Source organism: Onychomys torridus, chromosome 9 (assembly GCF_903995425.1).
Source record: "Onychomys torridus chromosome 9, mOncTor1.1, whole genome shotgun sequence".
Classification (NCBI taxonomy): Eukaryota; Metazoa; Chordata; class Mammalia; order Rodentia; family Cricetidae; genus Onychomys; species Onychomys torridus.
The window spans coordinates 1,628,886-1,643,408 of NC_050451.1; the positions used below are offsets into that span (position 1 = coordinate 1,628,886).

General features: G+C 41.1%; 1 protein-coding gene across 1 annotated transcript in view; it reads left to right on the forward strand.

Moving 5' to 3' along the window:
* Positions 1-14,523, forward strand: part of Erc2 (ELKS/RAB6-interacting/CAST family member 2) — a 913,086-nt gene that overhangs the window by 434,777 nt on the left and 463,786 nt on the right. The window contains exon 9 of the mRNA XM_036199185.1: positions 13,102-13,239. Coding sequence (XP_036055078.1) covers positions 13,102-13,239 — 138 coding nt within the window. The remainder of the gene's footprint in view (positions 1-13,101; positions 13,240-14,523) is intronic.

Sequence of the window (14,523 nt, forward strand, 5' to 3'; positions counted from 1 at the left end):
GACATAAATGCTCAAGGGAGCCCACCTGAGGAAATCTGAAGGGAACAGAGAGTCAGAATCCTCTGTGAACACTATGGGATTTTAAAGGTTCTGTTTGATATTTTCCTGTGTGTCCCATTATTTCCTTTTCAATTCTTTTTTTTCTCAGAGCGTTTTACATATTCTAATAAGCAGAACACTTGATGATGTCAGATACTAGGAGAATAAAAAAAGAGGAATATAAAAATGAAAGTGCTGCATGGTTGAAATTTGATCCCAAATTGTATGACACATATATGCTGTAGATTTCCAAATAAAATGAGTGTCATTAAAAATTTTCATCATTTCCTGTTAAACATGTATACAAATATACTTTTGCTGCATGCCCTGAGTCCCTGCATAAACTTTACCTTTTATTTGGGGTGTACAACATATGAAAATCAGTACTTTACACATTCAATGTAATGGATTATCAGAATTTTATGTGGGAAACCTAACAAAAGTAAATCTTTCCACTAGTCTATTCAGTACAAATGAATGTCTGTGAGATTAGGTTTCTCCCTCCAGAGGAGGCCCCAGGCTGCCCAGCTCCCCTGTCCTCTCTGTAGTATTGCTAGCTGAGGCCAGAGCACCAAGAGCTTGTCTGCAGTGTGAGCTCTGAATGCTCTCACCAATGAACATCTCTGGAGGCTGCCTTGGACTCTGCCACTTTGTCATTGGATTTCAAAAGAATGTTCTGTTTCAGAACAATTTGGGGATGTTTTAAATTTACTGCTTATTCATTTATGTCTAAAGGAAAAATTATACAAAATTCCATACTACTTGAGAACATACTGTCTTGGTTAAGGGTTTGGATCACATTTTAAAATTAGTTTTAAGAAAAAGGAAATCGTGAATGCTCTGGTATCCAGAGAAGTGCCAAGCGTGGGAAGCAGTTGCCCCTTTTATTTTTGGATACCTAATCATGGGGTCGGGCTGTGGACAACAGCAGCATGGGGGACCTTTAGCTATTGGTGATGTGCCTTGGGGAAGAGTCTCCTTTGTGGCGCCTCTGCATCAACTCCGGCTGGCTTTGGCAGAGCTGCTATTGTGCAGTATCTCAAGTATTCCACAGGGTGTCACGATGTGGTTGTTCTCAAGAAAATTGTCTGGGAGCAAGTAATTTGAGCCAAGCTTTGCTCAGTATTTAAAAGGTCATTTTTTGTGGGGGGGGGGTTTCAGTCAAGGAATATTTAATATAGGCCTACTGTGTGCCGACCCCATGATTGAAAACATGCAAATATTATTGGTATGATGCAAATCTTTATTCTGTTTGGCGTCTTGGCCAGTCCAGCACTTCTCGTCATAATGAGCATCTTTGAATGTATTTTCCATGGTGTTTCCTTCCATTAGGGAGTGAAAGTCAGAGAGAAGGCTGCCAGCAAATCCTTCCTTTGCTCCCCAGCTAGGCCCTGACTGTCCTCCTTCTACTGTCTGGGGACAATGTGTCCACAATTGTGTTGGTGCAAGAAGCAAACTGAGAGAGAGCCTCAGTTCTGCAAGGCTTCGAACAGTTAAGGCGCAGCTGAAGAGGAGTCAGGCATCTTCACTCAGCATGAGCATGGACCTTCACACCACCAGCTTCTTAGGTTTATTTCAATGGTGGTATTTTTGAGAGGAAACAAAATAATCCATTTTAACAAAAAGCTTTCAGTTCTGGGACAAGATTGCATAAATTCACTAAGTCCAGTTAGCTGAACTATAGAAGTAATCTTAGAAGACTCTGAGGGCTAGAATGAAGGAGCCCTGTGGGGACTTGCTGAGCAAATCCTGGGGAGCCCTTTGGGTTTTCTTCCTGTCCCTGAGACTGTCCCAGGACTCTGCAACAGGAATGATGCCAACAGGAAAGGATGGAGGGAAGAAAGGGATCCAAGGAGAAAAGGAGGAAGGGAATGGAGGCTCCGCACTTTTAGCAGTGATCCAGTAAACCCACAAAATGTCAGCAGCAAAGCCCAGCAGGCAAGCCTGTCGACCATCACATCTTGCCTGCTCTAAGTAGTAAGCTCAGGATGCCTGAGGCAGCTTTGTCAGATGAGCCCTGACAGGGCACCCATCACTAGAGAGCCTATCTTCCAGCAGTGGGAGTCAGTGACTCAGGGAAGTCGGACGGAACATGCCTGCTTCATCAGCACCAAACACAGGGCACACTACAACAGAAGATGGGAAGATGATAAAAAGAAAAAATAACCAAAGCACACCAAAATGTCTTACCACATGCCTAGAAATGTCCTGGATACAATAGAGAATCATCCAGTGTAGTAAGAAACGATTACAGAGGGAAAAAAAAAATCACAATTTGAATAAGGAGAAACAAATGATAGCCAAGCATATCAGATATTGGGATTACTGGGTGAAAAAAGTTAAAACAATTTTTATAAAATTGCTTGAATGGGTGATTATAGATTTCCAGAGAGAGAGAGAGAGAGAGAGAGAGAGAGAGAGAGAGAGAGAGAGAGAGAAAGCGAGCTTGTGCCTTCCTGGAACGTTGAGTAGGAGAGTGGATAGGTCAGAAGGTAGCATCAGTGAGCTTGGGGAACTCTTGGTCATGGAAGGCCAGAGTACCTGGAATGGAGATCAGATGAGTAGAGCTCATGGACTTGTGGGTGATGGCATGGTCTAATCTTCCTATAGAATTCAAGGAGAGGAGAAAGAATACAGAGTGCTTGAAGTAGCTTGAAGACTAAGTAAAAGTTGAAACATTTCCTAACTTGGCAAAAGATGTAAACTCACTCATGCGAAGATGATTGAGCCCCGCATCACCAAACACAAGGAAATGAACACTAGGGCTTTGTAATTAAGCCTCTGAAATGAAAATAAAATCTCCAAGCAACCGCAGATGTATGACTTCATATCAGGAGACCACCAGTAGGTTCTTCATCGGCAACCATAGGCTAGAGAAATTAGCCTTGTACTTTTTGTCAACTACACATTCTCTATCTTGTGAACTGTCCATTAGGAATGAGGGAGAAGAAAGCATCCTGGGGTAAGGAACAATAATGAATTACTTGTTAATAGTACTAATTAATAGTATCAACTCTTAAAGACTTGGCGGAGGAAGTTCTCACAGAGAAGGAAATTCTGACAGAAAAAGGACTAGAATTTCCCAAAGGGAAGATAGGAGAATATAGAATGCTTTGTTGGGATGAATGAAGAGAAATCAACTTCTACAGAGAGAAGATTTGTTGCTTTCAGAGTTGGGCATTTCAGTCTGTGACAGATGAGCCACATTGCCTTGGCTTATGGTGTATTTACAGGTAGAGGCCTGCGGTTGAGGAAAGCTGTCTCCATTTTGGTAGGGAAGAGAAAAAAAGGAGCCCCAGGTCACACAGTTCCCTTAAAGGGTATGCTTGCTAGGTTTATGTCAACTTGGCTCAAGCTAGACTTATCTGTAAGGAAGGAAGGAACCTCAATTGAGAAAATGCCTCCCTAAGATTCAGCTGTAAGGTATTTCCTTAATTAGTGATTGATGGGGGAGTGTTCAGTCCTTGGTGTGTGGTGCCATCCCTGGGCTGGTGTCCTGGGTTCTATAAGAAAGCAGGCTGAGTAGGCCACAAGGAATAAGCCAGTAAGCAGCACCCTTCCATGGCCTCTGTATCAATTCTGTCTCCAGGTTCCTGCCGTGTTTGAGTTTGTCAGCCAAATGAACTCTTTCCTCCCAACTTGCTTTTGGCCATGGTATTTTATTACTGCAATATCATAACCCTAACTAGGGGCAAAGGACATGTTCCAATGACTTAAAACCTCCTCAAGGCTCTCCCTCTAACAGTGCTACCTTCTCCCAGTCCTGCTGTGCTCTTGGGACAAATTTTTTTTGTTTTTATTTTTGTTTTTTGAGACAGTTTCTCTGTGTAGCCTTGGCTGTCCTGGAACTTACTCTGTAGACCAGGCTGGCCTTGAACTCACAGAGATCTGCCTGCCTCTGCTTCCTGAGTCCTGGGATAAAAGAGGTGTGGTACCACCACCTGGTGGGAAACTTTTAACACATGGTCCTCTTGGGAGCCAATGAAGATCTAAGTTATAGCACTATACACATACTGTAAAACACAATTCTCCTAATGAGTTCCCTAAGTCAACTATTTAGGTAAAGGGTATGACAGCATCCTTTGTATTTCTCAGGATGTCATCTGCACAAAAGCTCTTTGTCCTGATGCACTCTCATTTCTATTTTTACTTTTTCTATTGATACTTTTGGGGTTTTGCCAAAAATCCAAACAAAACAAACAGCAAGAAGAAATTGCTCAGGTCAGTGGCCCAGAGCCTTTCCCTGTGGTTTCATCTAGTAGCTTTAGCCTCAGGTTTATATTTCCATTCATAATCTTCCTGGAGTAAATTTTTATATGTGGTGTGAGATAGGACTCCAATTTCATTCTTCTCTGTTTGAGTACCCAGTTTCTTCAATACCACTATTGGAAAGAATTTTTTCTTCATTGTGTAACTTGGAAATTTTGCACAAATCAATTGACTATAAATGTCTGGATTTATTTATGAGATTGGGTTCACTGGTCTGCACTGTTTTCTTTTGTCCTGTTGTGATTACAATAGCTTTGCAATATATTTTGAGATCAGGTAGCTTTAAGCCTTCAACTTTGTTTTTGGTTCATGATCTTTTTGTCTACTCAGAGTGTTTAATGGTTTTGTGTGTATCCCAGAAATTTTTTCTAATTCTATGAAAAATATTATTAGAATTTTATTAGTCATAATTTAATCTAGAGCCTATTTGGGTAGTATAGGCATGTTTCCTCATGGTTATTTTGTGAGACAGTTTGGCTATGTGTCCCAGGCTGTCCTAGACCCACTTTGTGGCCCAGGCTGACCTTAACTAATTCTCTGGTTACTGATCCCTGAGTGCTGGGATTAACAGTTTTAATGTTCCCAGTCAATGAGCATGGGTTAGCTTTTCATCTGTGTGTATGTTGTTGTCAATGTTTTCACTGGTGTTTTGTAGTTTAAATAGGCAAATCTTTTACTTTGGTGACTACATTGGTTCTGAAGGATTTCATTTACTTTTTGTTGATACTGTAAGTGGAATTGTTCTCATGGTTTCCTCTTCAGATAGTTTGTTAGAGTGTGGAAAACAACTGTGCCATCTCCACATCCTTTCTCTAGACTGCAGCGATACTAAATTTGTTTACCAGTTCTAACAAGGTTAGTATTGAAAGTTTTCTATATATAGAATCTTCATGTTTGCAAACAATTAGTTTCAGTCCTTAATTTCTGATTTGGACATATTTCCCCCTGGTTGCTTTGATAGATCTTAGAGCACCATATTGAATAGAAGGGGTATCCGGTATCCTCAGAGATGTGGCAGGGGTAAGGGGAGAGGGGGGTGAGGGGTTGGGGGTGGTGGTGGGGGGGAGGGGAGATAGCTCAGCAGTAGACAACTTGTAGAGCATGGACAGAAACCTAGATTTTATTGCAATATGGCTCCCTCTCCAAAGTAGGTATCTTCATCTTCATTCTTTTATATAAAATTATCTGTGGAAAAAATAAATGGAAGAAACCACTCTTATATATTAATTTTTACAGTAGTGAATATTGACTGAGAGATAGAGACTTAGATTAATAGAGAACTCAGGATACTTGCACATATTTTGATGAAGGAAGGACCAGCTGGACATATATAGGCCACACAATTGTACATTGACTTAAACCTTGCACCTTATGCAAAAAATAACTCAGTGGGTCATAGACTTAAATATAAAACACAAAACTATACATTTTAGAAGAAATTGAGAAATATCTCAAAGTTGACCTTAAAAGGAAGATTGAAAAGAGAAAGATTAATACATTGGTCTTTTCTTCTGTGAAGGCTCCTGTTAAGGAGACTAAGAGATAAGCCACAGACATGGAACAAATACTGTAAACCACACAGTGTAACAAAGGACAGAGACTCAGAATATATAACGAGTCATTGAAAATCAAGAGTGAAGCAAAACCACCACAAACAATCTGTTTGGAAAATGAGGGAAAGACATGAAGTGACACTTCACTGTGGAGGGGCATGTGTGGAAACACAGTAAAGTCACTAGTCACTGGGGAAAGCACACTTATCAGAGTCACTAAAGTCACAACTAGTGACAAGAACATTGGTGACAATGTCAGGAAACCAGACCATTCTTTTGTTGATGAAGAGGTTAAAATATGCAATGTTGAAATACTTCAGTAGAGTTTTACACAATAAAAACAACTTTCATGTGACCCAGAAATTGCATCCTGGTTGCATTTATACCAGGGTAGTAAAAAACTTCTGTTTGTGATCAATTAGTTGTAAACACCACTACACTTGGACCAACCTCAGCCAGGCCCCAGGTGGAGCTCCAGGTGTCCAATAGTTGATAAAGAGGAGGGACTGTAAGAGCGTGAATTGTTGAGCTCAAGATTGGAAAAAGCACAGGGACAAATAGCCAAATGAATGGAAGCACATGAATTATGAACCAAAGGCTGTGGAGCCCCCAGCTGGATGAGGCCCTCTGGGTAGGTGAGACAATTGAATAGCTTGAACTGTTTGGGAGGCATCCAGGCTGTGGGGCTGGGACCTGTTCTTAGTGCATGAACTGGCTGTTTGGAACCTTGGGCTTACACAGGGACACTTAGCTCAGCTTGAAAGGAGGGGACTGGACCTGCCTGTACTGAATCCACCAGGTTTAAATGAATCCCCGGGGGAGTCTTGGCCGTGGAGGAGATGGGAATGGAGGGGAGGGGATGGGGGAAAGGTGGAGGTGGGGGTGGGAGGGGGGAGGACAGGGGAACACATGGCTGATGTGTAAAATTATAACACAAATATAATAAATAATAATAATAATAATAATAATAATAAGAAGAAGAAGAAGAAGAAGAAGAAAGAAAAAATCTTCTGTTCAAAGATAAAAAGCACAAACCTATATGTCAATATTCATAGTAAAATACTTGTAATAGTTGAAACTGGAAACAACCTGCATGTCTATAAATAGGTACATGCTTAAAGAAACTGGCATAGTGATATAATGGAATACTACTCAGAAGTAAATAACAATGAACTACTAAATAGCTTGACAATTTGGATGAATTTGCCCTCAGCGCAAAAAGCCAGTCTAAAAGTTATATACTCTGAGTATGTTTGTGTAACTTTTCAGAGTCACAAAATTCTAGGAGAAAAGTAATGGATGCTCAGCATTTATAAAGTCAGCATGGATGGTACCATAGGGTTGTATGGACTACATGCATTAGCTTAACCTAACGGTGCTCTAGAGATGCAAGATGGTTGGAGAAAGCAAGGGAGGAGAGAATCGAGATTAACATCCATCTTTTTCTAGAGTGGTATGTTTGCTGGAACACTAAAGCTTTCCCTAGGTGTCGTAGATATGGGCTGGTGGTTTAGCTACCAGACTCTGGCTTTCCTATGACGTTGGGAAGGACATCTCGCTCCGAAGGAGAGAACACTACCATTTACGTGCTCAGCTTCTCTTCTGTTCAGCCATTAGCTCAATCTTGTTTCTGCCTTTTAATTTAACCAAATGCACCTGTCAGCGTTGTTGGAATGCTGGGAATTTGATAACATCTCTGCACTGTGGTGACTGTAAGGGCACATGGTCATGGGTCAGCATGGAATGGAATGCAGTAATTTGCACTGAAGCCCAAATGTTTGCTGTCCGCTGCTCAGCTGTAGCATCTGTCCTGGGCCACTTGGATCAGAACTTTAGGTATAGAATTCTGGCCTTTTCATGTAACTTTCACCTTTTTGGTAATTTTTTGAATTCCTCTATATCTTTGCTCAAATTTGACTGGTTGTCTCTGTATAATAACTTTAACTAATACCCACAGTATGGATAACAAAAATTACAGAAATATGTCTTAAGAAAAAAAAAAAAGACTTTTTAGCAATTGAGTTTCAGAATCTCTTAAAGTGAACTGAAAGGCACCTTTGGGTAAGATTTACAAATGTAAACATGTTATAGCATGAACCTCTAAACACCTTATCCATCACTTTCTATATATTCTTTCTGTAATCCCAGAGCCAAAGGAACCCAGCCATTTCTTCTCTTTATTTAACACAGTCTCTTTAATAGCCCCACCTCCCCGCCTCATTATATTCAGCAAATTAATGGCCAGAGATGTTAAAGTGACAACATTGGTCTTAACTGGCCTTACAACCTCATGAAGAGACAGTTTTACCTCTCAGCTCCATCTCGAGCCCTTGACGGCAATTCTGATAGTGTGTACACAGTTCGGAGGAGGAAACCCAGCTCTGGGGGCAGAGAAGGTGTTCTGATGGATGAAGGGTATGCATTGGCATCTAAAGGTTAAATCCGAGTTGAGCAGGTATAGAATTGGAGTGGGAAAAGCATTCCAAGTCCAGGAGGCAGACACAGGCGGGAAGACTGAGTCTGTTCCTGGGAGTTGGTGGCATGGTTTGTCAGAGCGGTAGCCAGTGTAGGTAGGCATGGTGGGAGTGCAAGTGAATCTTCTTTTGTTCCTTTGGCAGTGCTGTGCCCTTGAGCCTGGGACCTCACTCCTGAGCTACAGACCTAGCTCTGGCTCTCAGACCATCTCTTGAAGGCCTTGAGAAAAGTGGGACCCATGAAGTGAAGTCATAGCCCTATAGATTGGAATCTTGCCTGACTGGCTGAGTGTCAAGGACTCTGATAGACAGTCTTGGAGTGTAGAATTTTGAAAGTTGGCTTAAATCTATTAGGGTTAGGGTTGCCGTGTGGTCCCTGGGGTCTGAAAGCTGCCCATGCTTTGCTTGCTCTCCAGGGATCAGCTCTGAAAGTGCAGCTCTTGCTTCAGACACACAGTGTGGTTACTGTTGTGGGTGCTGTGACCAGAGACAACTTTCTTCAATGGCAAGTGTGGTATTTCTCAGGCCTGGGGTGCACAGACCTGTCTCCCAGGCCTGGGGTGCACAGACCTGTGTCTTACTCCAAGAGTCTAATGAGAACTAATGAGTTCTCTGTGTTACAAGATGGGTTGTATCTTTGCAAAATGTGAAAATTCTTAAAAGCTGCCCCGGGATTCCCGACCCTAAGCTTAGTTTTCAGCTTGCCCAATAGCTATCCTGCTCTGTGAACTTTGTACAGCTTCACACTTTAAGAAAAAGATCCCAGACATTTTTGGTGTCATAACAGTTTGAGAATAAGAGAAAGGTGTATAATAATTTTCTAGTAGATAAAAAATGTTTACATTTGACAGCCTCCTACAATTTCATTTTCAGAAATAACTTATTTTCCTTTGGAGCTAAAAAGAACATTCCTTCATATAACAAGCCCTTTTAAGAAGTAAAACTTACTTCAAAACTCATTTTAAAACCCTTTTGATGTTTTGTAGTTGGTCTGAAATGATCTTTATTCTGTGTATTGTCTTCAAGGAAAATAAATGGGAAGATACAGAAAATGTGGGAGGAAATAAACTTTACTGTCGAATGAAATGCTTAGTGATTATGTATATTACTTAGTAATATGTATATTACTCTATGGAAGAACTTCATTTCTACAAAGTTAGTGTTGAATTGTTTTATATTATGCCTTTTCCCACTTCAGATTCTAATGTTCCCATTTAGTTTGCAATTGAGTGAAATCATGATTTTAAATGCTTCCTAGCAATTTCATTGCATGTAACTAGATGTGACCTGACTATTTGGTGTTACTCTGCAAAATGCCAGTAATGACTCCTTCTGTATAATAGGAAAAATAGTTTTAGCTCACAGTTCTGGCTGGTTGATGGCATTGTATGAACATCAGCTTCTGGTGGCAGCGCATTCTGGCAGGTGGCATGTAATGGGAGCACATGTAAATCTGTCAAGCCACACAATGCCATCTGACTGGTGGAGGGCACAGGCTTGCTCTCTGATAGCAAACCACTCTTGGGAAAACCAATTGAATCCAGTTAGATGAATTCCATCCAAGGAAGATGGAACTGACCTAGTCAAGTCAAGCCTCCATGACATCATCACCTTCTTCTATGTCCTCTTGTCAAAGCATCGAACACCTCTCAACACCAGCATCCTGAGGCCCCAGCTTCCAGAAGGACCTTTGGGAGACAGATTATACCCAAACTGTAGCACAGGGACAGCTTATTTTGCTAGTAATTTGTAGTGTTTATTATTTACTTGTGTATTTGTTATTTTAAATTATTTTATTATATGTATTTATTTGTGTGTTTTGTATGTGTGTGGACATGCCTGTGCCATAGCACATGTATAGAGGTAGAGGAGTTGTTTTTCTTTTCCACCATGTGTGTCCTGAGAATTGAACTCAGGTTGTCAGATTTGGTGGCATGTGCCTTTACCCACTGAACAATCTCACCATCTTTAGTACATATAGACTTATACACACATATATACTAGAGATATACTATATATTGTATGTTGTAATATATACGTATATATACATATGTACACACACACACACACACACACACACACACACACATAGCTAGCCAGGTTTTAAGGATTTCCTTTTATCTTTTATCTTTATGTGTGTGTCTGTCTCTGTGAGTATATGCCATGTTTGTTCAAATGCCTACAGAGGCCAGAGGAGTGTATCTGATCTCCTGGAGCTGGAATTTTAGGTGGTTTTGACCTGGGTGCTGGGAGCTGAACTGGGATCCTCTGCAAGAGCAGCAAGTACTTTTAACTGCTATACCATCCCCACCAGCACCACCAATGATCATATTTCAAAAGCAGTAAGCCCTACTTCATTTGAAATTTTAAACAGGAGATTATTAAAGCTTCCACCAATGAGAACTAGAAGCTCTGCTCTACCACCTGCTTCTTAGGCTGCTTCTCTTTCAGGGCTTTTACTTCTAGCTCCATGTGTCTATTTATAGAGTGTTTTACAAAAGTTATTAAGAGACTTGATTCTTTACACTGTTCTGTATTGTGTAGCCCCTTAAGTCTCTTTTTTACAAAAATTGTATGTGTCTGTGTGTGTTGTATCTGTATGTATAAGCATGCAATGGCATGCATGTGGAACTCAGATGACAGCCTCAAGTGTCTTTCCTTGCCTTCCACCTTGTCTGAGAATAAGTCTATGTTGTTGCCCACTATGGATGCAAGGTATCTGACCCACAAGCTCCTGGGAGTTCTCTTGTCTCTGCTGCTGTCTTGCTGTAGGTGCATTAGGATTACAGATGTGTACTACCACATCTGGTTTTATATGGCTTCTGAGAATCTGACTTCAGATCTTCACACTTAAGACAGAAGTAACTTTAGCCACTAAACATTTCCCCAGTCCAAGACTCTTTCTTGAGGGGTTTATACAACATTTCTTAAAGCAGGATGTTCTTGAGTATAAATGTTCACCCTATTCTAAGTCAACCTTGTCCAAAGTTTCATTAGCTTTATTAGCTCAGATGCATTGGAACACTGGAAAAGTCCATTAGCCCAGTCTGGGTCCTGTCAACTCAGATGTAGGTGCATCATTGCCTCTTCCTCACCCCCACTAGGTTTTCAAGACAGGGTTCTCTGTGTAGCCCTGGCTATCCTGGATCTCACCCTGTGGACCAGGCTGGACTTGAACTCAGAGATCTGCCTACCTCTGCCTCCTAAGTGCTGGGATTAAAGGTGTGCATAGTGGATAGCCATTCAGCTTTGACCTGGAAGTACCACCCACTTTGAGGCATTGGCCACCACCACCCAGGTTTATTATTATTTATTATTTATATTATTATTTATTTTTTAATTAATTTTTAAAATGTGCATTGGTGTTTTGCCTGCCTCATCTGTCTGTCTCTCTGTGTGTGAGGGTGTCAGATCCCATGCAACTGGAGTTATAGCTAGTTGTGAGCTGCCATGTGGGTGTTGGGAATTGAACCCAGGGCCCTTTGGAAGAGCAGTCAATGCTGTTAACTGCTGAGCCATCTCTCTAGCCCCATTGCCTTTCTCTTTAGAGTTCCATTTGATTTTGTTTTGGATCACTCTGTAGCATGGGCTGGTCTGGAACTCACTATATGCCCTGGGGTATCCTTAACTTCTGACAGCCTTCTGCTTCTGCCTCCTGACTCCCATTATCAGCACAAGTTGGCATACCTGGCTTCTTTAGAGCTGTTTGGATGATGCTATTGTGGTACCCCCTTTGTCTCCATCATTGTCTTCTCTCCATTTCCATGACAACTGCCATCATCAGTTACATGGCCAAGCCAGATTCATGTGAAAAGAATCAAGTAATCACAGAAGTTCCTCGAGTAGCACAATGTGAAGCATGTATTTGGAATGAGTCCCTGAGAAAGCTGGGTGCAGAATGCAAATATTTTGAATGGACTTATCTTAGAGTTGTACTGCTTTTTTTCCTTGTCATTTTAAAACCCTTAATACGAATAAATTGTTTGCATAGTGGGCTTAAAAAAAAAAACCCTTAGATAAGAAATACATGATTTGAAAGCAGAGAATAAAAACATGAATGATAATGGACATAATGCCTAGGGAAGGTCCTTGCTGCTGCTGCCAGGCAGACCTTATAATCGTCTGTTTTCTGTGTTTATTTCGGGAGGCAGATACTGGATTAAAGTGGCTGGTTGGTTGCCAGCATATGACTTAGTTGCCAAATGGAGTGTTTAGCACTTGTTGCATATGACTTCTATCACAAGTTCTTCCCATTAACGGTCTGCTGGTGATAACCTACTTGGCTTTTCATGTGTTCACTTTGAAATAGCCACTTAACAACATTTGGTATATCATGGAGTTTCTTGCTGAATAAAGGCGTAAGTGAATGACTGTGTGGGCTCTGTTGTATAAGGATAGGCTTCCTAGTAAAGAATGGGCACCCACTCATGTCTGCTCAGTGAATGAATTAATCCTGTGGGAATGTTTTTTTCTGGTTCACCGCGGCAAGGTGTATGGACTTGAACCTTAAGAGTATGGTTAAATGGGTAGAATCATAGAGAAATAATACTATTTAAATGTTGATGGGGCCTGCATTTGCATAGAGAGCAAAATTCTGCTTATAAATACAAAAATGGCCTTAAATGGATTACGGTCTCCAGATTTTCTTGATTCTAAGTCAAATGTAATCTCATTATGTTGACGATGTTCATAATATCAGATCTTAAACAAAACAAGAGATGGTTTCAAGAATCTTGGCTTATAAAATGTGTATTCTTTATTTCTAGATTGAAAACTTGCAAGAACAACTTAGGGATAAGGACAAACAACTGACCAACCTGAAAGACAGAGTCAAATCTTTGCAGACAGATTCCAGCAACACGGACACTGCTCTGGCCACCCTGGAGGAGGCCTTGTCGGAAAAGGTGAGTTTAGCCTTCAGAACAGGGATTCAGAATTTAGAGAAACAGTATTGGAGGAGTTGACCCAAGTGCCTGCAAATATATCTTTTTTACCCCATCCCTACACTGGCTTCAGTCCAACTGGGCCTCAGACTTTTCATGCTAGCCAGGAGACTGGGCACACTGCAGCCTTGGGCATCCTCTTGAAACTCAAAAACAGCATCACCCTTGGCTGTCTGAAAAAGCATCCCCTAGCTTGTTGTTAAAGTTTTGGTGATAAACTCTTAGCCTGCCCCATAGGGTTGCCTATCCTCCTGCTAAGATCCGTCTGGTCAGAACCTCTGCCTTATGCTTATCTCTTCCTTACATCTCTGCGCTCTGGCTTTGTTGGTCCTCTAAATTTCAAGTGTGTCCTGCTCTCTTCTGCCTCCACCACTTTGCATTTACTTGCTTAGGATTTACTTACTTGCTTAGGATGTGATTTCCTATGTGCAGATTTAATTCTCCCGCATCTTCCTGGAGGCAGTGTTATATAATAGTCAAGAATGTGAACTTGGCAGATAAGTGTGTGAGTTCAAATCCTAGGTCCAGTATTCATTATTGGGTTGAGTTAGCCTCTGAGTTCCTCAGTTTCTTTACCTGTGAAATTGGGGCAATGAAAGACCCCACCTTAGTGGATTATGTTATGCTGAGGAGATAATGTGTTTAGAGCAGTTGAGAAAGATTATAGTTGTCATTATTATTTTATGCATCATTTCCATAGAGACACCATGTTGGTTCTCCCATTGTGCACAACATAATCCCACAAATTCTTATTGAAATTTTAACTCTTCATGCATTTGTTTTAATGGGATTAGCTCCCTCTTTATATTGGACCCCAAAGCAAAATAACATGACCTGTGTGTTTTAGTTAGCCATCTCCAGGGCCTAGCAGAACACCTTACGGGGCTCCCCAATAGATACTGAATAATGGTTGAATATTCTACCCTACTGTGAATGTTTGAAAGCCCTGGCTTTCCCAGAGTTCTCATTCTAATGAAGGAGAAGGAGAAATAGAAAGTGATGAATAATGGCATATGTGAGTTTTCAGAGGCTGTTATTTTCTATAGGTGAAGAGAAATCAGAGAGGAGTATAGGACTCTTGGGGTTTTATGGCCAAGTTAGAGACAGAAAAATGATATTTAAGGAAAGACTTGATGGAAGTGTGGTGAGCCATGAGCCCTTGTGCAAGACCATAGTTTCAGGGCAGAATGAAGAACAAGGAGTTTGGGAAGAAGTCAGGTATTCACCTTTCTCAGAGCCTGTTAA